Here is an 18,930-nt window from a genome sequence, read left to right as displayed (position 1 = left end):
ACTTTGCCCACATCAGAATGATTTCCTGGGAAGAGCATTGTCAAATTATGACCTCCCCATCAGGCCCTTATCTATAGCATGAGGGAGACACAACTGGTTATTTCTAAGATCCCTTTAAGCCCCCAGGATCCCACATTCTGTGGATTTCGATATGAGAGTCTGCTTGGCTTCCCAGTTGTGATCACTTACCAAAAGAAGAAAACAAACAAACAAAAAAACAGTGGCCTCTAGTAGGTGTTGCTAGTCTGCCTCCAGATAACACAGGCTCTGCTGGTGCCAACCAGATCCACCAGATGCCAGGAACAGGCTAAGACTTGGCTGAGTCAGAATAAAACAGTACATTCATTTGCTTTTCATTCTTTCTACTCTGTGCAGCCTTGTTGCAGAAGAAAAGACAAAATGATCGATGAAGCTGAGGAAATGCAGGGGAAGTTTCCCCTAACCAAGCTAAGGGAAGGATTTTGAGAGAGTTCAGTAAGGTGCTTCATCCACAGCCTCTCCTGATATCCTTTGCCAGCCTTCCAAAGGCTATCCAGCTGGGGAAGTGATGGTTCCAGCCTTCATTCGACTGGTGTTGATCCAGGAATGTGGCTGTGAGCTCATGCTTAGGAGACATTTCGGAAATAGAGAATAAGGGCATCCTTTCCCTCTGAGGCCTGAAACCTGATGGAAGGCAGTCCTGACATGGGCACAGACTCTGCCAGCCAGAAAGGGGCCTTTTTGGAGCATGGGAGGAGAGGAGACAGAAGGGAATGAGCCAGTCACATTTCCTTTTTATGCCATTTTGGGTCTGCCTTTTTTCTGAGACTTGAGTGAGTAGATCTGTTTGAGAAATGCAAATGATTCAAAGTTTCAGAGCATTTTACAAAACCTAAATTCCTCTTCCTTTTTCGAGAAGATGTAGGTTCTTGCCCAGGGTGATCCCCTGACACTGTCTTCTCAGATGCTGGAGCTGGGGGTGGGATCTCTGGGTGACAGTTTTATGAAAACTCTTGGGAAAACTTTATTAACAAGACAGAAAAATGAGGAATTCACCCTCCCAGGATTCACCTTATGCTTAGGTCAGATCAGCAAAGCCTAAAGTCAGCCAACAGGGGACGCTGAGTGAGCTCCAGAAAATGTACTGGAGTTGTTAGTGTCTCAGTTTGGAAATAGTAAATAAACGGCGAGGTGGTGCATGGGCATGGGCCCAATCCTTTACCTTTCCGTTTGTGTAACTTGTAGATGTATGTCCAAATATAAATAGGTGGCTTCGGGCAGAAGTACAAGAACCTCTTGTGCTAGTTCCTAGAAGAGCTGTCTGTATATTACTTTGGGAAAGAGTGTTATGGTCACAGATTGAAGAAGTGTTTTTTAGTGGCATGATCTTCTGTTCATCAGAAATTTATTTCATACCCATTGTGAAGGCCGGGGGAGGGGTGTAAAAGAGGATCACTTACGAGCCCTGACTGTGTAGACACTACAAGTGGAGGAAATGCGAAATAAACATCTAAATAGCTAGTAAAAGGAAGAAACGAAAAACACCTTCAAAAGGCTGTGCACCAAGGGCCGCGGGAGTTCAGAGGAGGGAGGTGCTGGCCTTGTGGAGTAGCAGCGGTTTGTCCATCACTCGCCTTATCTTCCTTGTGTGTTCGATTAGCATCTATCACTATGTGAAAACTTTTGCAGATGCTGCACAGAACTGCAGATATGTGCTGCTCAGCTGTATTTAAAACCACAGGATGACTGAAACCAGAGCAGCTCACTCAAGAAAAGACATTTGTTTGCATAATGCTCACTTATTTTCTTTCCTGGCCTTTTTTTCCACTGTAAACCTGAAATCATATTGTGAATTCATCACAGCCCTAGGAAAGCAGTCAGGCAGTCTATTCCTAATTCCTTGTTGGCTGCTTTACTACAGTCTCCGTCTATTTTGAAATCAACACATTAGTGATGGAGGAGTGCGTAGGTAGAAAAGAAGAAACCTAGGGCATCCGCAACCCGGCATTTCCCAGTCTCAGCGGGGGCTGCTTATGCAATCTCTAGCTACTTCCATGTACCTGAATTCAAAATTACTTGAGGCCAAGCGTGGTGATTAATGCCTGTAATTCCAGCACTTTGGGAGGCCAAGGCGGGAGGATCACTTGAGCCCAGGAATTTGAGACAAGTCTGAGAAACATAGTGAAACCTCATCTCTACAAAAAAATTTTAAAAATAGCCGGGCATGGTGGTGCACCCCTGTAGTCCCAGCTACTGGGGAGGCTGAGGTAGGAAGATAGCTTGAGCCCAGGAGGTTGGGGCTGCAGTGAACCAGGATCGTACCACTGCACTCCAGCCTCTGACAAAGCAAGATCATGTCTTAAAACCCCACAAAACTATATTAAAAGATTAGATGCTTTGAGGTTCAGCTCTGTGTGACATGGACAGATCTTACTTCCCCAGGCTTAAGAGATAGGTACTGGCTGGGAAAAGCATGAGAACAGTATTGGGTTCCGTGAACCATAAGTAAAGGGCATCTCCCAAAGGCTCTTCAGGTCGTCCCTGCAGGTGGTTCCTCGTGGGCTTGACATTTCCTCAGTTGCCCTCTGACGTATCTCTCTCCACCCGCAGATATCCCTCGGGGACACTGGCTCCAGACACTGAAGCATATTTCTGAACTGCTCAGAGAAGCAGTTGAAGACCAGACTCATGGGTGAGCAAACACTGACCACTCCCAAATCTACTTCACACATGGTTTCCCTAGATCCTCATCTGCCCTTTGAGCAGGGCTGACAGAGGAAGGCATTACTGGTCTGGGACCATCACCAAACAGGTGAGCACCATGGTGAAATGAGAAGTGGAGGAAGCGCATGGCTGCACGGATGGCTTGGAGCAGGTCAGGATGAATAGGGATGCGCATGTATGCATGTGTCAATACCTGTATCGAAACGTTTTCTACGTTAACGTCTGGTTTTAGATTTTGAAATATATAGGCATAACAATAAAAAGAAGAGGCCTTGGAAAAAGCAGCACCCACCTGCTGGGAACCCTTCCCTGGCAGCGCAGAAGGGAAAGGGCACTTGTTTGGGTCCTGTGGTCTTCTCTCTACCTCTCTAGGGAAGGAGATTTGAAACTCCTACACAGTAGGGTGGAATGTTAAATGCTTGCTTTTCCTTCTCTCTAATAAATATCTCTAAAATGAGAAAATCTATTCTAATGTAAATTCTGGGTTTGTTTGTTTGTTTTAAATTTTTAGAGATAAGGTCTTGCTCTGTCTCTCAGGCTGGAGTGCAGTGGAATGATCACATCTCACTGTAGCCTCAAATTCCTGCGCTTAGGTGATCCTCCCACTCAGACTCCTGAGTAGCTGGGACTACAGGCGTGTACCACCGCACCTAGCTAATGTTTAAACTTTTTTGTGGCCGGGCGCGGTGGCTCACACCTGTAATCCCAGAACTTGGGGAGGCTGAGGCAGGCAGATCACAAGGTCAAGAGATCGCTAACACGGTGAAACACCGTCTCTACTAAAAATACAAAAAATTAGCCGGGCGCGGTGGCGGGTGCCTGTAGTCCCAGCTACTCGGGAGGCTGAGGCAGGAGAATGGCATGAACCCAGGAGGCGGAGCTTGCAGTGAGCCGAGATCGTGCCACTGCACTCCAGCCTGGGCGACAGTAAGACTCCGTCTCCAAAAAAAAAAAAATTTTTTTTTTTTAGAGGTCTTGCTGTATTGCCTCAAATTCGTGGGCTCAAGTAATCCTCCTGCCTTGGCCTCCCGTCGTGCTGGGATTACAGGTGTGGACCGCTGTGCCCGGCCTGTTAATTTCTTAACAGTAGTGTTAGGTACCCTCTTATGTGTGTGATTTTCTTGAAAGCATTCACATTTATGCCTTGCTAAATTCCTTGTATCGTAACACTCTTTGGCTTCCTCTTTCAGAGTATAATTTTATTCATTGTCCCTGCTAGCCTACTAAGACTATCTTATTTGTTCCTTTTGCCACTTTTCATTCCTGGAATTCTCTGTAGTCTCACACCGAGTTGACACAGACAATGGGTGACACACCTATGTCCAGCTCCGTGATTGATGGCTTGGGTGCCAGCTGCTCACTCCTTCCTCACCATGATTCTTACCGACAGAGACCAGACAAAAAAGGCCTGCAGCCAATGGAGGCTGCGGGGTTGGCCACATGAATAGCCTGCAGTGGCCAGGCAGCCCCCCACACACCCTCCCTGGTTGTCCTGGTGTTACACAGAGCTGGACCTTGAAGAATCTTAACTCGGGGACAGGACGTAGATGCAGGTGGCATAAACAGCCCACCCTGTGATTGAGAAATGTTGTGCAGTGGGTGCCCTGGGTGTTTTTCTCTTCTCTACCCACCCTCTCCACCATCACTCAGAATGTGTGATGTCAAATGCGTGAAGACTGGAATAAAACAGCAACCAGAAAGGGCACATGTGATACTGCAGAGCAGGACTTAGACCTCGTGGGGCTCCCACTTCAATCCAGACCTTGGAGCCGTGAGATACCTTTCAGGTGGCCACATGGGACTGCTTGTGCATTCAGCTACTGGTGGAAGACAGAGGGAAGGACCAGGCCGGTCTCTGATCCTGATCCAGTCACGCTGCCAACCTGAGAGCTGGGAGCGTGAGGGAGCCTCACTGCTCTGTGCATCTGTCTACCCTGACATGGTGCCTGCAGGGAAGAGGCATGGCAGAGTCCCCTCCTCACTCTGGTACAGCCTAACCCAGCCCACAGCCAAGTGGCCTCCAGAGCATCAGCTCTGACCATGTCCTGGGTAAGAGGGACATGTCTCTGTTGCTCAAATGTAGAACATTTAACCACTTGTTCTCAGGGAGGACTGGGGCAGGAGGACAGCAGTGACCAGGGAGGCGAGGACAGTGCTTAGAGCTTGGGAATTCCATGGGCCAGGCAGAGGAACATGCAGGCAGATCCAACAAAGGGGCCAGGAACACTCCTGTTCCAGCCACTGCCCCAGTCCAGAAGGAAAGTTCTCATCTAATGTGATCTCAGGCTGGTCTGTTCCATCCTCTCCAAGGGAGATGTTCACCTGCTGAGACCGGCACTGCACACAATTAGTAGGCCCTTATCTCGAGCAAATTCTACCCTTAAAACAAGTATTGCAACTTCCATTTGCCAGTGTGGCGAGGGGATAGCTTCACAAACACTTCAACTTTCTGGCATTGACGCACCCATGATGACAGCAGCTCATTAAAAATTCGTAGTTGCTGAAATATCCACCCGAACTTTGCGTCTTGTCAGAAGGGAAACAGCCCATGTTTCTGTCTGCGTCCTACCCTCCACCTCTTTCTCCACATCTCAGAAGGCAGGGAGGTGTGCCACCACATCCTGCCACATTCCTGTTGGTCATGGCCGCATTCTTCCTTCCTCAGTGCCTGTCCTCACTGAACGTACCTGGATTAAAGACTCCGATGTCCAAAGGCCTCAGGCGTCACGGGGGTCCTGAGAGGCACTCTTTCGATGTCCTGTGATGGTGCAGAGTGGCGTTTGGACAGGCTTTCTGAGTCTAAATTGTATTCCTTGCAGGTTGCACTTCAGTGGATAAGTACAATTTAAGCCAACCGTTGGCAAACGTTAAAGTTGCTTTAAAAACTCAAAGGAAGAAGAATTCAGGTTGTCAGCTGCCATGTGTTCTGCCTCTGTTCCAGGTCCCGTGGAGGTCCCTTTGAGAGCTGGTTCCTGTTCATTCACTTCGGAGGATGGGCTGAGATGGTGGCAGAGCAATTACTGATGTCGGCAGCCGAACCCCCCACGGCCCTGCTGTGGCTCTTGGCCTTCTACTACGGCCCCCGTGACGGGAGGCAGCAGAGAGCACAGACTATGGTGGGTAGCAGGCCCCACTGCATGTGTTTGGGGTGGGCTCCGGGGGGCTGAGAGGAGCCTGCAGAGAGGGGCTCTGTTGTGGGCTTGGCTTCCATGACACCTGAGCTCTGCCCACAGATGGCATATGTCATGGCAACCTGCAGGCATGGTGATCTCCAGCCTTGTGGTCAGAGGCGTTCTCCTGTCCCCACCGAGGTGGCCAGAGACGAGACGCTGCCAGCCCATTCTCCAGCAAAACGAAGACCCTTCTTCCCCAAGGTCATTTGATCTGTTATTGCTCAGCTGCCATATCTGCCCCAGGGTCGCGTCCTCCAAGGCGTGCCCTGCAGAGGCGGGCTGTTCTGAGGGGTGTGCTGGCAGCAGAGCCCGGCCACAGCCAGGGAGCTGTCTCGCTCCCCAGCAGCCCGGCCAGGGCTTGCTTCCATCTTGACTGTCTCCTTTCTTGGATCAGTCAACAGATCCTCACATTACTGGCTTTATTTACATCTCTTACTAAAGTAATCACATGATATTAACCACTTTGCTTCTGAAAAAGAAGTTGGTCATTTCCTAAATAACAGAGCAGCTAAGTATGGGACTGGATAACTGTCTGTGGCAAAGATAGTTGTTATTTTATGTGGAATATAATAATTACAGGAAGCAATGCTTTGATTAAAGGCATTGGCACCTCCCTTGCAAGCATTGATTTGCTAGGTTCTTAAAACTTCAACTGCCAGTGCTCTATGCTGACCTTAGTAGTTAAAGAGGACAAGGCTCATTTTGTATGGAGCACTGCTCCTCTTGGCTTTGGCATTTTCTGTTGTTTGAAAACACACAGACTAATAAAGATGTCTGCATATTTTGTTTAAAGGCTTGCATGGCATAGGAAAGAAAAATAGTTTTAGATTTTAAAAAGTTGAAATTTGGTGATAATTTATTTTGGATCAGAAATAAAGCTTTGTGAAAAAATTATCATAACCCACGTATGTATTTGAGGATTGCTGTCTGATTAAAAAGAAAGCTTTTTATTTCTTCCCCTTTAAAAGATCACGTTAAACTAATTAAGGAAAATCCTGGTTGATGTTTTTAACAGTAATAAGATGTACGGGGCACATATGGTTTTTAAAGCCCTTTTATATTCTGTCTTATTTGATTCTGAATAAGCTAAGTTGGTAGATATGTGTTCAATTCCATCACAGTCAAAAGGTTACTGACAGAGAATCACTTTTGAAGTATAAAGAAATAAATTATTCAATAACACTTAATTTCTAGAAAGTTCTACATTGGCACATCTTCTACTAGCTAACTTGGTCCTTTTTTATGAAAAAACCCTTGCGTAGTTCTCCCTCAGGGGATGCCTAGGATTTTGGATGAGAACGTATTGGCTCAATGTGAGTGTGGCAGTGGCAGGCATCTGTTTCCCTTCCCCCCATTCTGTCACAGGTGCCCATCTGCCTGGCAGTTCAATCCAGTGCTCATGTTGGTGACTCCAGAGCCCCTTCCTCGCTGATGCCTGCCTGAGGCATTGGTGTATGTGGCGTCCTGGGAAGGGGATTTAGTTTAATGAATGATACGTACCTCTTGTTTTCCTGGGTTTTGTGAGCTTTAATCCCTTGATGGTCTGTTGGGAGGCTTGAGAGACAAACTGTGAACTGTGTTAGAAAGCATGATTCGTATGCGATTGAAATTAGCAGTTCTGTGCATTTGTGCATTTACTTAAAAAGGCACAATTGAATCAGCTGGTGGTGTATCCCTGCATCGTGTGCTGGGTCTGGCATCACTGCCTCTGTGGACGTCCTTGAGGTGAAGAACATGGGTGCAAAGAGCAAGCGTGTCCCCGCCCAGGATGTGTCCTGCCTGTGAGAAGGCCTGTCCCACTCATGGGCAAGCCACCCTTTCCACCAGCAGCCAGAGTTCATCTCCTTTTGCCAACTGAATCAGATCACAACAAAATAAACAAAAAAAAGTCGTTTAGATACCCTTAAGAATCAGTAAGGTACAATGATGCCTAGAGAAAAAAAGGAAAAAAAAAAAAATCAGGCAAGGGTTCATACCCTTTAACCCTGTGGTTCCACTTCTAGGAATTACCGTGGGGAACAGAGATCCATGCAAAGGCTTATGTAGAAGAATATTCAGCACAGCATTGTTCATAAATACAACAATGGGAAATGGCCTCAACTTTCAATAGTAAGGCTACTGGCCAAATAAATTGTGGTATATCCTAACCATGGAATAGCATTCTGTTACATACCATGAAAAATCATGCTCTTGGACGGGTGTGGTGGTTCATGCCTGTAATCCCAGCACTTTGGAAGGCCGAGGTGGCCATATCACTTGAATCCATGAGTTTGAGACCAGCCTGGGCAACATAGACCCCTGTCTCTACAAAAAAATAAAGAAATTAGCCAGGTGTGGTAATGTGTGCCTATAGTCCCAGCTACTCAGGAGGCTGAGATGGAAGGATCGCTTGAGCCCAGGAGGCAGAGGTTGCAATGAGTAGAGATTGCACCACTGCATTCCAGCCTGGGTGACAGAGCAAGGCTCTGTCTCCAAAAAAAAAAAAGGTCTTGAAGAGCATGTTCTATAGATACAGTGAACTGAACTGCTTATAGTACATTATGGAGAGAAAAATGAAAGATACAAGACATTATGTGTAGTGACTGGTATGGTCTCAGTGCGTAGAAAAAAGACAAGAAGTATATAAACTGAATTATTAACAGTGAGTCTTTTTGGATGGTAGAGTTATAGATCATTTTAATGGTTTTTCTTTTTCTCTTTTCAAATTTTCCATAGTAAGCATATATGTTTTTATAATGCAGGATAAAAAATACTTTAGAAAGAAAAGAAAGCTTTTATCTTTCTCCTGAAAAACTTAGGACATGTTTAAAGTTAGTAATTGGTGTTCAAGTGGAAGCCCATGAGCATGGACGGCCTCTGAAGGGAAAGACAGTCTGGGCCAGACATAAAGGAAGATAGACCCCATCTTAGGGATTATTGGACAAGGGCAGAAAGTCGGTTGTGGGTCAAGAGAAAAAACAGATATAAAGGCATAGCCTCCTAAACCCTGACATTTTTGCAGACCCAGTTAGATGGCAGAATGGCCTTGGGCTCCGGTAGACACCATCAGACCGGGCAGGCTGGGCCGGCTGAGGGGCGAGGTGGGGAGAGCGAGGCCTGCCCTGCTGGAGCGCTGCCGCTCCCCGTGGAAGAGCCCAATGGTGCAGTTTCTCACGGTCTTGTATTGTGGTCAGAGGAGCTCACACAACACACCCAGTGTACTGGAGTTTATGACAGACTTCATTGAATGAGGCCTTGACTTCCAGGGAAAAAAAGCGCCTCACACAAAATCCATAAAATCGGTCATGGGAATTCTCAGAATAGGCCTAAGTATTCTTTCAGAAGTGATGGAACATAGCTGTTCACGAGTTCCATGTGGCATTTGGAGCTATGGGCTTTCGGTTTTTGCTTTGTTTTCCAAGTCACGACTGGGTGTACCATTCTTGTAGCAAGCAGAAACATCTCAGCATGGAATAAGTATTTTTTATGCAAAAACAACCTGCAGACTTATAATTACCATTATTATGTGGGTTCCACAGACTTGTGACCTCTGCTTGAGCATTAAACACATATGAACAGATTGTTCCGGCATCTAAAACAAATGTGTTCTTGTGTGTGCATGCATGTATGACCGTGCTTGTGTACACGTGCGTGCATGTGTGTGTGTTCCCCCCGACCCCCCGCCCTGACCCCCAATATAGCAAGAAGCAAAGGCAAGCCTGCATTCGTATGGGAACACTGGCTCGGCGGAGGTCTGACTGCGTGGGGCTTTAATTGATTTGTGGCTGTGATAGGCGAGTCTTCAAGGAGCCTTTTGTTCTTTTTCCCACAATATAAAAATCTGACTACATTCTGTTGAGAACTTTTCTCTGTTTCCTTTTATACAAAAAAAGGTCAGTTCCTGGCATGGTGCCCTGACTGCTTGGTGAGCAAGACGAAAGAAAATCAAGAAATTTCCATTCCGCCCATTTGGGTTTGTGTGAAATCGAGTGTAAACTCGGCCGCTGCCTAGCTCTCTCTCTCAGGGGCCAGTGCTTACCCGTTTCTGGGGGTTGTTTCAAAGCAAATAAATAAATCCTAGAAGTATGTCTGTCCTGCCTCTTCCTAACCTCTCCCCTGTGAAATACTATTGCCCAGGTCCAGGTGAAGGCCGTGCTGGGCCACCTCCTGGCAATGTCCAGAAGCAGCAGCCTCTCAGCCCAGGACCTGCAGACGGTAGCAGGACAGGGCACAGACACAGACCTCAGAGCTCCTGCACAACAGCTGATCAGGCACCTTCTCCTCAACTTCCTGCTCTGGGCTCCTGGAGGCCACACGATCGCCTGGGATGTCATCACCCTGGTAAGTCTCCCTGTGGTCCAGCATCCTAGTACTCATTTCTGCTCCAGGCGAGAGGTGGGTTACCTGTCCGAGGGTCTGGCCTCTGCACAGTGTGTGTACCAGGATGCTGCCCAGCATGGATAAATGGTCAAGGAGGTTGACAGCTGGGATGGACCCCAGAGCCTGCTTCCTCCAGCACCTTTATGTCATAGAAGAGAAAACAGAGGCTCAGAGACAGGAGATGCCATCTCCTGGGCCCACGGCTTGCTGCCAAAGCCTGCAGTAGAAGCCAGGTCTCCTGTCCCCCTACGTACATTTCTTTCCATCGCAGTGTGCTGCTCTCCTCCTCCTCATGGAAAGAAATAAGGCCACAATGAGAATGTGCTCGCAAAGCAACCACAATGCTATTCACTGCAACAGTGCAAAGAATTCTGTTAATCTTTAAAAAATTGGTTTATTACAAAGAAATCCTTCCTGAAGCCCACTTGACTTGAGGGGTAAAAAATGGTCCAAGTCAAAAGTGAGCACTCTTTGTGACATTAGATTTGGCAATGATTTCTTGGATATGATACCAAAGGCACAGCAATGAAAGAAAACAATAGATAAATTGGACTTTATGAAAATTAAAAGCTTTTGTGCATCAAATGATACTGTCAAGAAAGTGAAAACACAATTCACAGAACGGGAGAAAAATATCTGGAAATAATATATGTGATTAGAGTTTAGTATTCAGAATACATAAGGAATTCTTATAACTCAATGACAAAAAGATAAACAACCCAATTCAAAAATGGGCGAAGGACTTGAACAGACCTTTCTCCAAAGAAGATGTACAAATGGCCAGTAGGCATGTGGGGAGATGCTCACAGAAAGGGCATGAGTGGTCAGGGAAAGGCAAAGTGCAGCGAGATGCACTGCACAGCCATCAGGATGGCTGTCAGCAAGGAGAGAAAAGAAACGCCCGTGAGGATGCGCGGGAACCGGAACACTCATATGCTTCCCGGTGGGGATGTTAACGTCGTGCAGCTACTGTGGAGAAGAATGGGGTGGTTCTTCAAACAGCCAAACTTGGAATTACCATGTGGCAGGCAGTTCTCCTAGGTCTATAACCCAGAGAGCCGAAAGCAGGGGCTGGAGGGCCATCTGGCCCAGTGCTCAGGGCAGCACTATTCTCAGCAGCCAGCAGGCAGAGATGGCCCAAACGCCTGTAGAGGGACAAGCAATGCACCGTGTGATCTGTACCCACGAGAGAGTACTGTTCAGCCTGAAGATGGAAAGAGGTTCTGACAGTGCTACAACATGAATGAACCTGGAAGACACTGTGCTGTTGAAATAAGCCAGAAACGAGGATGTTGTATGAGTCACTTAGGTGAGGCACCTGGAAGAGTCAAGTCCAGGGAGAGGAAGTACCAGAGTTTCCCAGGGCAGAGGGTGGGGAGTCAGTGTGGGGATCATGGAAAGGGGCAGGAGACGGCCGGTGCTGATGGCTGTGCAACACTGTAAACATACTGCATGCCACCAAATTACACAAATGGGTAAAACAGCACATTTTATGTATATTTTACCACAATTTAAAAAAATACTCGTCTCAGAAAAAGCACCAGCATGCTGGCTCTGGGAGTTTTGTTTTATTTTTTATTTTATTTGTACTTTTGTTGACATATACATACAGAAAATACACAGCTTGATGAATTTCACAAACCAACAACACCTGTGCAGCCAGCAGCCAACTCAAGAGAGGAATATTCCCAGTCCCCAGAGGCCCCTCCTGCTCCCGTCCAGGCCGAGCCTGACTGAAACGTGAATGTCCATGTACAGAAAGTCCCCGTAACATGACCCACCTGCCAAGAACCAGGGCCAGGAGATTGTCTCCATCCTGGTAGGACAGTCCTGTGGAGCGGGTAGGCTGTGCCTCCCAGGTGCTGGTGTCTCAGCTAAGACAGATCCGAGTCATGAGGGCAGCCCAGGGCTAAAGACGACTGGCTGCCACATGCCAGGTGCCACCTCTTTGGGCCCGGCCCCAGCACAGCGAGAATGCTTTCGAGAATCTATTGTGTACTCTTATAAAATGCACACCTGCAACAATGTGGCCCAACCTAGAGGGCTTTACACTAAGCGAAATAAGCCAGACGCGAGAGACAAATGCATGCTCTCACCTATGGGTGGGATCTAAAAAGTCGAACTCACAGAAACTGGGAAGGTGCTTATGGGGGGCTGGGGGAGGGGCAGTGGGGAGATGGTCAGCCCTGCCCTGTGACAAGGACAATTCCAGCTCAGGCACTTCCTCCCCAACCCTGTGGCCCATGTGAGTGGAGAAGCTGCCCAGGGCCTGGGCTTGGCTTGCTTAGCAGCGGAGGTCAGCATGAGAGTTTGGTGGCTCCAGCCCTGCCCACAGGGTGTGAGAGAAAATCACCCAGAGCAAGCACCCTAGAGACACTCAGGTCTCTGCTTCAGTTATCCTGATACCACGTTTCCGTCTACTCGGAGGAAACTTTCAGTCCACATTCAAAGCAGATCGCCCTCAAGACTGGGCCCAGAGACACTGCTGGGAGTAAGCCAGATGCTGCAAGGGTCAGCCTGCGTCCTGTGCTGGGCAGTCCTTCCTGACACGTGGTTCAGCCCCTGCTGTGGGTCCACACGGGAACCCTCAGGAGCACAGAGGGCCCCAGTGCTTTGTCATCACATCCCCCAAGTCAGTTCCGCCACAGAGAAGACACACACAGCAGAAGCTCATTCCCAGAGCAGACGCCAGTGTGGCGCTCATGCACTGACTCCGTCAGGGACGGATGCTGGCCATCTGGGCACCCATCGTGGTGAAAGCACCTCCTGGGGGCTGTCCTTTCGGATGTTTTGAAACCATCTTTATTGACACATCAGTCTTCCTAATGAGAAGGCTTCGCTGCGGTGGCCGCGTGGCAGGGAGGGCCTCTGGGGAAGGATCCCTCCCACCACCCTTGCCTCTCCTGGCCTTTGTCAGTTCCTCTGCCGACAGTACCTTGGAAAGGGCCGGGTCTGCTTGGCCCACGAGCAGGTGGTGGCCAGATGGTTGCTTTGGTGGGACGGCCTTTCCCTCCTGCAGCTTGGGTCGCTCCACCCTCAGGACCTAGCACGAGCACAGCCACCTCCTGGCTGGTCCCAGGCTCTGCCCTCTATCTTGGCATCCAGATTTGGAGAGCAGTGCCAGTTCAAGGCAAAGGCCACTATCTTCAGAGCCCTTGCACCCTCTTGGAGATGGCTTGAGTGAGTGGCTCCATCTGACCTAAAGGACACACTGGTCCTGCAGCCCCATCTGCCCACAGCCTGCCTCCTGTGTGGCCTCTGTGGTGAGCTCTGCGCAGTGGGCTCTTCTCCAGGCACCTGGAGGCCCACTCCCCGGCTGTCCCGGAATCCTCTTCTCTGACCTCGGCCCTCCGATTTTCCCCAGAACGCCACCCACGAGGCCCTGCCCAACGTCCCTGCGGTTCTCCTGCCTCTCTGGCTCCTGGCCTCTCGCCAGGCACTCCTCTGCCTTGCCCCAGCCGTCACTTGCTCCCTCACTTGTGAGGCCGGCACAGAGCAGAGGACTGCGTGGAGTCCACCCCTGGGGCTCTACCTCCTGTCCTGTCCTGGATTCACACTTCTCCCTCTCCTGCCTCCTGCTGCTGGGCCACAGCAACAACAGCAAAAGTTAGCTAGATTCCGAGATGCAGAGTTCAATTCTGTAGTCGTTGAACTCAAAATGAATTGAACCCACTCTTGGTGCACCAGCCAAGGCCAGCAGGGAGGCAGGTTTTCCAGGCGGCTGCAGGGCTGTGAATTTTTGCATGTGACTAGAGAACTGGGAAGGGGCCCACCCAGGAGTGTTGGTGTGTAAGGAAGATGCAAGGTTGGATTTGTAATGACAACTCGGCCTTTCTTCAGACATGGCCAAGCCCATCAGCATGGGCATGGGCAGCCCCTGAGCGGGGGACAGTCCTCCCGCTCAGGGTCTGGGTGGTATATTAACTCTGAAAGGGGGTCCACAGCAGGCTCACATTGTTTCCTTGATGAAGGACAGGCTGCATCTACCGAAGGCCATCAGCATTATGTGCCTGTCATTTCTGAGTAAAAACCAAGTGATAGCAATACAGACGCCCAGGGACACACTGGCACGCGCCTGGGCTACAGCCGGAGCCCCCGTGCTGGCTGCACTGACCCTGGCGGGTTCGCTGCAGGTCGGCTGCAGGCCCTGTGTGCTGCCAGCGGGGGCCGAGGAGAGCGAACGTCATGGTCCACACCACATCGTTTACTCTTAGCTCTGCGTCCCCACACTGCCATTCACACAGTGCGCATGCGACAAGAGGCTCCCTTTAGTGGTGGTCAGGAGGTGGAAGGCCCAGTTCTGAAGGGTGTCCTGGGCTGTTGGACCTGAGGCAGTAAAACCAGAATAGTCCTGGGAAAACCAAGGCAGTTGTTCACCCTCCCAGAACGGCCCAACCCTTCCAGAGGAAGCTGACCTTGGGCTGCTCTGGCTAATTAAACATTTGCGGGTTCTGTATAAACTGACACACACTAAGTGAATATATCGGTTACTCTTTCAAAAACTTAAGCCTTCTTAATACTGCTTGTGCTTAAAAAACCATAAATTCCCCACACAGCGAAATTGTAAGATTCTCACCCTTCCCTTTTTTCTTAACCGAAGTTTTTAGGAAAATACTTACAGGCACCAACAAGTACGAATGCCTTGAGGCTGTGTCTCCTGCTCTCCCGCAAGAATCAGGTGTTAAAACCTTAGAGGCCTATTAAAAAGCAAGTAGGTCTGGTTGCTAGCCCAGGGATGCCAGGGGCTGTTTCTGTGAAAACAGGTGGTATTTTCCAATTCTCATGTTCATGTGAGCCTTTTGCAGAAAGTCAAGCCACAGCATGCTCATTTGCCTTTGTTCCCCACAGTGGGTCATCCCACAACTTGTGACTGGCATTCCGAGAAGCACTTCTGATTGCAAGCAGCGCTTGTTTGTGGCCTTTATGAGTCTAAGGCTGTTGGCAGCTGAGCTCAATGCGAGGAGGCTCGTTAGGAAATGGCACCACTCACTGTGTAGCCAACCTTGGAGACAGACTTGCTGTGCTAATCACCTTGCAAACAAGAGCCCCTGATGCTTTACTTTGGAACTGATGGAAATGCTGGATAGGGCTTCTTTCAGGGACTGAGTGGTTATGGTCTGTCCCTGGACAAAGGACAAATCTGTCTGGAAAGTGTTTTAATTTGCCTTCTCTTCTGTCCTGATTGCAGATGGCTCACACTGCTGAGATAACTCACGAGATCATTGGCTTTCTTGACCAGAGCTTGTACAGATGGAATCGTCTTGGCATTGAAAGCCCTAGATCAGAAAAACTGGCCCGAGAGCTCCTTAAAGAGCTGCGAACTCAAGTCTAGAAGGCACGCAGGCCGTGTGGGTGCCCGGCGTGAGGGATCAGGCTCGCCAGGGCCACAGGACAGGTGATGACCTATGGCCACGCATTTGTGGAGTAAGTGCCCTCGTTGGGCTGTGAGAATGAGCTGTACACATCTTGGGACGATCTGCTAGTATGTTTTACAAAATGCAGAGCCAGGTCCCTCAGCCCACACTCAGTCAGACATGTTCACTAATGACTCAAGTGAGCCTTCAGCGCTTCTGGTGCCCGCCCGGCCAGACCGTCAGCTTGAGAATTACTAAAGCAAAGGCTTGGGTGGGAGAACAGATTTCTAGTTTTTACCCAAGTCAAGATGCACATTTATTATTTAAAAATTCAAAGTCTTAGAACCAAGAATTTGGTCATGAACCATTAAATAATTTAGAGAGAACTTAGCTCTTTTTAGACTCTTTTTAGGAGTCAGGGATCTGGGATAAAGCCACACTGTCTTGCTGTATGGAGAAATTCTTCAAGGGGAGTCAGGGTCCCTCAGGCTTCCCTTGTGTCTCCCTGGACCTGCCCGACAGGCCACAGGAGCAGACAGCACACCCAAGCCCGGGCCTCCTGCACACTCTTTCCACTCTGTATTTGCTAAATGATGCTAACTGCTACCAAAAGGCCCCTGGGACATCAGAGGAGCCGGCAGGCGAAGGTAGAGGATGTGTTCCAGAAACATTAGAAGGCAGGATTAATTCAGTTAGTTAGTTCTCTTGTTAAATGGAAAAGGGAATTGGAAATTCCTGATAAAGAATTGGCCTGGCTGGGTGCAGTGGCTCACACCTGTGATCCCAGCACTTTGGGAGGCCAAGGCAGGGGGATTACTTCAGTCCAGGAGTTCCAGACTGCCTGGATAACATGGCAATACCCTATCTCTGCTAAAAATACAAAAATTATCGGGGTGCAATGGCGTGCACCTGTAATCCCAGCTATTCAGGAGGCTGAGGCACGAGGATCTCTTGAACCCGGGAGGTGGGAGTTGTAGTGAGCCGAGATCGTGACACTGCACTCCAGCCTGGGCAACAGAGCGAGACCATCTCTTAAAAAAAGGCATTGTTAGTGTAATCTCAAGGTTAACATTTATTTCATGTCAGTAGAGGATGCTTTTTCCTTTCAGGGACATTCTGGAATTGTATTGGTTGTACATTCTTTTGTGTCTATTCTGTTTGTCAAGTGAGTCAAGACTTGCTTTTGTCCATTTTGATTTATGTGTATTAGTCTGAGTCTTGGCTCCGTTTTGAGGTATGAGCAAAGTTTTGCTGGATTAGAAGTTAACCTTTAGGGAAATTCCTTTTTTCGGTATGTGGCAATGCTAATAGATCCACCTGAAGATCTGGAAAATTCCAGGAACTTTTCACCTGACCCATTCTTCTGAGAAATGCTGCAATCAGAAGGGTGTACTGGTAAAGTATTTTGGTGGCAGCTGCCATCATGATCATTGCTTTCATATAACACGCTTCATGCCATCATGATCCTTGCCTTCATATAACAAACACGCTTTGTCAGAGGTGTTGGGGTTGAAAAAGGAGCTGCATGCTTCACTGGAGTTGAGGGCCTCTCTCCTGTTCTGACTTTGAGCCAGAACTTGTGGCTGGGCCATGGAAGCTGTGACTCCTCTGTGGACATGGTGGCAGCAGGGAACCCCTAGAGAGAGGGGCCACTGGGACCAGGCCTCCTGTTGTGGAGGGACTCCTGGGACAGTCCTCCACCCTGTCCTGTGGTCCTGTGTACAGGGTTGGCCTCTCCCTCCTCCCCTGCCAGGCCTCTGCCCATGCCCCTTCCTTCCTTCTCCTGGGACTGGTGAAGCTAGGCGTCTGGAAACTTCTTCCTAGCCTGGAAGCCCTGACCTCGGCCCATCTGCAGAATCTCCCAGTTCCTTCACAGCTGCCGAGTCCTCTCGCAGGCGCGGTGGAGGCAGCCTTGCCGGTGGTGCTTTCCAGGCAGCCAGGGGTTCCTGGGTGGGAGGACTGTCCCTCTGGGGACGTGGCACTGAAGTGCCTGCTGGCTTCATGTGGCCCTTTGCCCTTTCCCAGCCTGAGAGATGCTCAAAGGTGGGGAGCTGGGGGAGCCACCCCTCGGCCATTCCCTCCACCTCCAAGACAGGTGGCGGCCGGGCAGGCGCTCTTAAGCCCACCTCCTCCTCCTGTTGCCTTTGATTTCGGCAAAGTCTGGGCAGGTGCCACCAGGAAGGAATGGCATCCGAGATGCTGGGCGGGGATGCGGCGTGGCCGAGGGGGCCTTGACGGCGTTGGTGGGGCCTGGGCACAGGGGCAGCCGCAGGGAGGCAGGGATGCCAAGGCCTGAAGCCACCCTGGAAGGAACTGGACCGAGGTCTTCAGAGGTGCCACAGGGTCCAGAATCTGACCTTACTCTAGCAGGAGTTTTTCTAGACTCTCCCTGATAGTTTAGTTTTTGATAAAGCATGCTGGTAAAACCACTACCCTCAGAGACAGCCAAAAATACAGAAGAGGCGGAGAGCACCCCTCCAACCAGGCTGTTATTCCCCTGGACTCCGTGACATCTGTGGAATTTTTTAACTCTTTAAAATCTGTAATTTGTTGTCTATTTTTTCATTCTAAATAAAACTTCAATTTGTACCTAATGTTGTATCCATTAAGTATTACAATCCTTCTCTCAGGAAAAAGCTCCCCCGATGGCCCCAAACAGTGGAAGCTTCGGGCCTGAGGAAACCTAGATGTGCCCTTGAAGAGACCGAGGATGGCTTAGCCTCTGGGCCTGGGAACCTTGCTACCAAATATCTAAAAACTAAGGGTCCTGTCACCAAGGAGGAAGCAGGAGGACAAGGGCAGGCATCTGGCAGGGCCTGCTAAAATCAGGTTACATGCGTTTCATATCTGTTTTTTCTCTAAGCCAGGCTTGACCATAAGCCTCACTTGAATTGTTCTGTCTCGTCTCTTCCCTGATCCCTGAAGCTGAAGGCCTCGTCCCACCAGCATAGCCCACCCACTCTTGCTCGCTTCGTTGCTTCACAGGCTGCTGTCCCCTCCTCCAGCCCCACAGGCCCCTCTGGGAGGCATGAGTGATGCGGCCAAGGCAAGCAGCGCCATGGCCACCCCCAGGACCTCCACTCCAGTGGGGTTTCCAGCACTCCCCATGCTTCCGGCTATTGGACACTAGGGCCCCTCTCGGGGTCAGGAGGGCGCCTGAGGGAGCAGATAGGAAATGCTAAGACACTCCTGAGGAGCCTCTCACTGGAGCAGCCATGGTTGGCAGGGTTTTGTGGTTTGTTCTTCACCCTGTCCTGCCTGGTGTCTAAGTGGTGGGACAAGGTGCTGGGACAGAAATGGGAGCTAGTCCAGGGGATGGGAGGAAGCCGAGTTTTCTGTTG

The 18,930-nt window shown here is 49.4% G+C and overlaps 1 protein-coding gene across 17 annotated transcripts in view; it reads left to right on the top strand.

Moving 5' to 3' along the window:
• FANCC (FA complementation group C) overlaps nucleotides 1–18,183 on the top strand; it is a 218,440-nt gene extending 200,257 nt beyond the window's left edge. For 6 of the 17 annotated variants that reach the window (XM_019033559.4, XM_063696582.1, XM_055349966.2 and 3 more), the window contains 4 exons: nucleotides 2,590–2,671; nucleotides 5,645–5,819; nucleotides 9,993–10,196; nucleotides 15,424–18,183. In XM_019033559.4, the coding sequence (XP_018889104.1) occupies nucleotides 2,590–2,671; nucleotides 5,645–5,819; nucleotides 9,993–10,196; nucleotides 15,424–15,567 (605 nt within the window). In that variant the 3' untranslated portion in view covers nucleotides 15,568–18,183. Of the gene's footprint in view, nucleotides 1–2,589; nucleotides 2,672–5,644; nucleotides 5,820–5,936; nucleotides 8,533–9,992; nucleotides 10,197–15,423 lie in introns of those variants that run through there. The other 11 variants (XM_019033560.4, XM_055349970.2, XM_055349971.2 and 8 more) reach the window with 4 other exon arrangements.
• The last annotated feature ends 747 nt before the right edge of the window (nucleotides 18,184–18,930 follow it).

The sequence above is a fragment of the Gorilla gorilla genome, chromosome 13, assembly GCF_029281585.2.
Source record: "Gorilla gorilla gorilla isolate KB3781 chromosome 13, NHGRI_mGorGor1-v2.1_pri, whole genome shotgun sequence".
NCBI lineage: Eukaryota > Metazoa > Chordata > Mammalia > Primates > Hominidae > Gorilla > Gorilla gorilla.
Note: the sequence above shows the minus strand (reverse complement) of the source record. Positions and strands in the feature narration are given on the sequence as shown.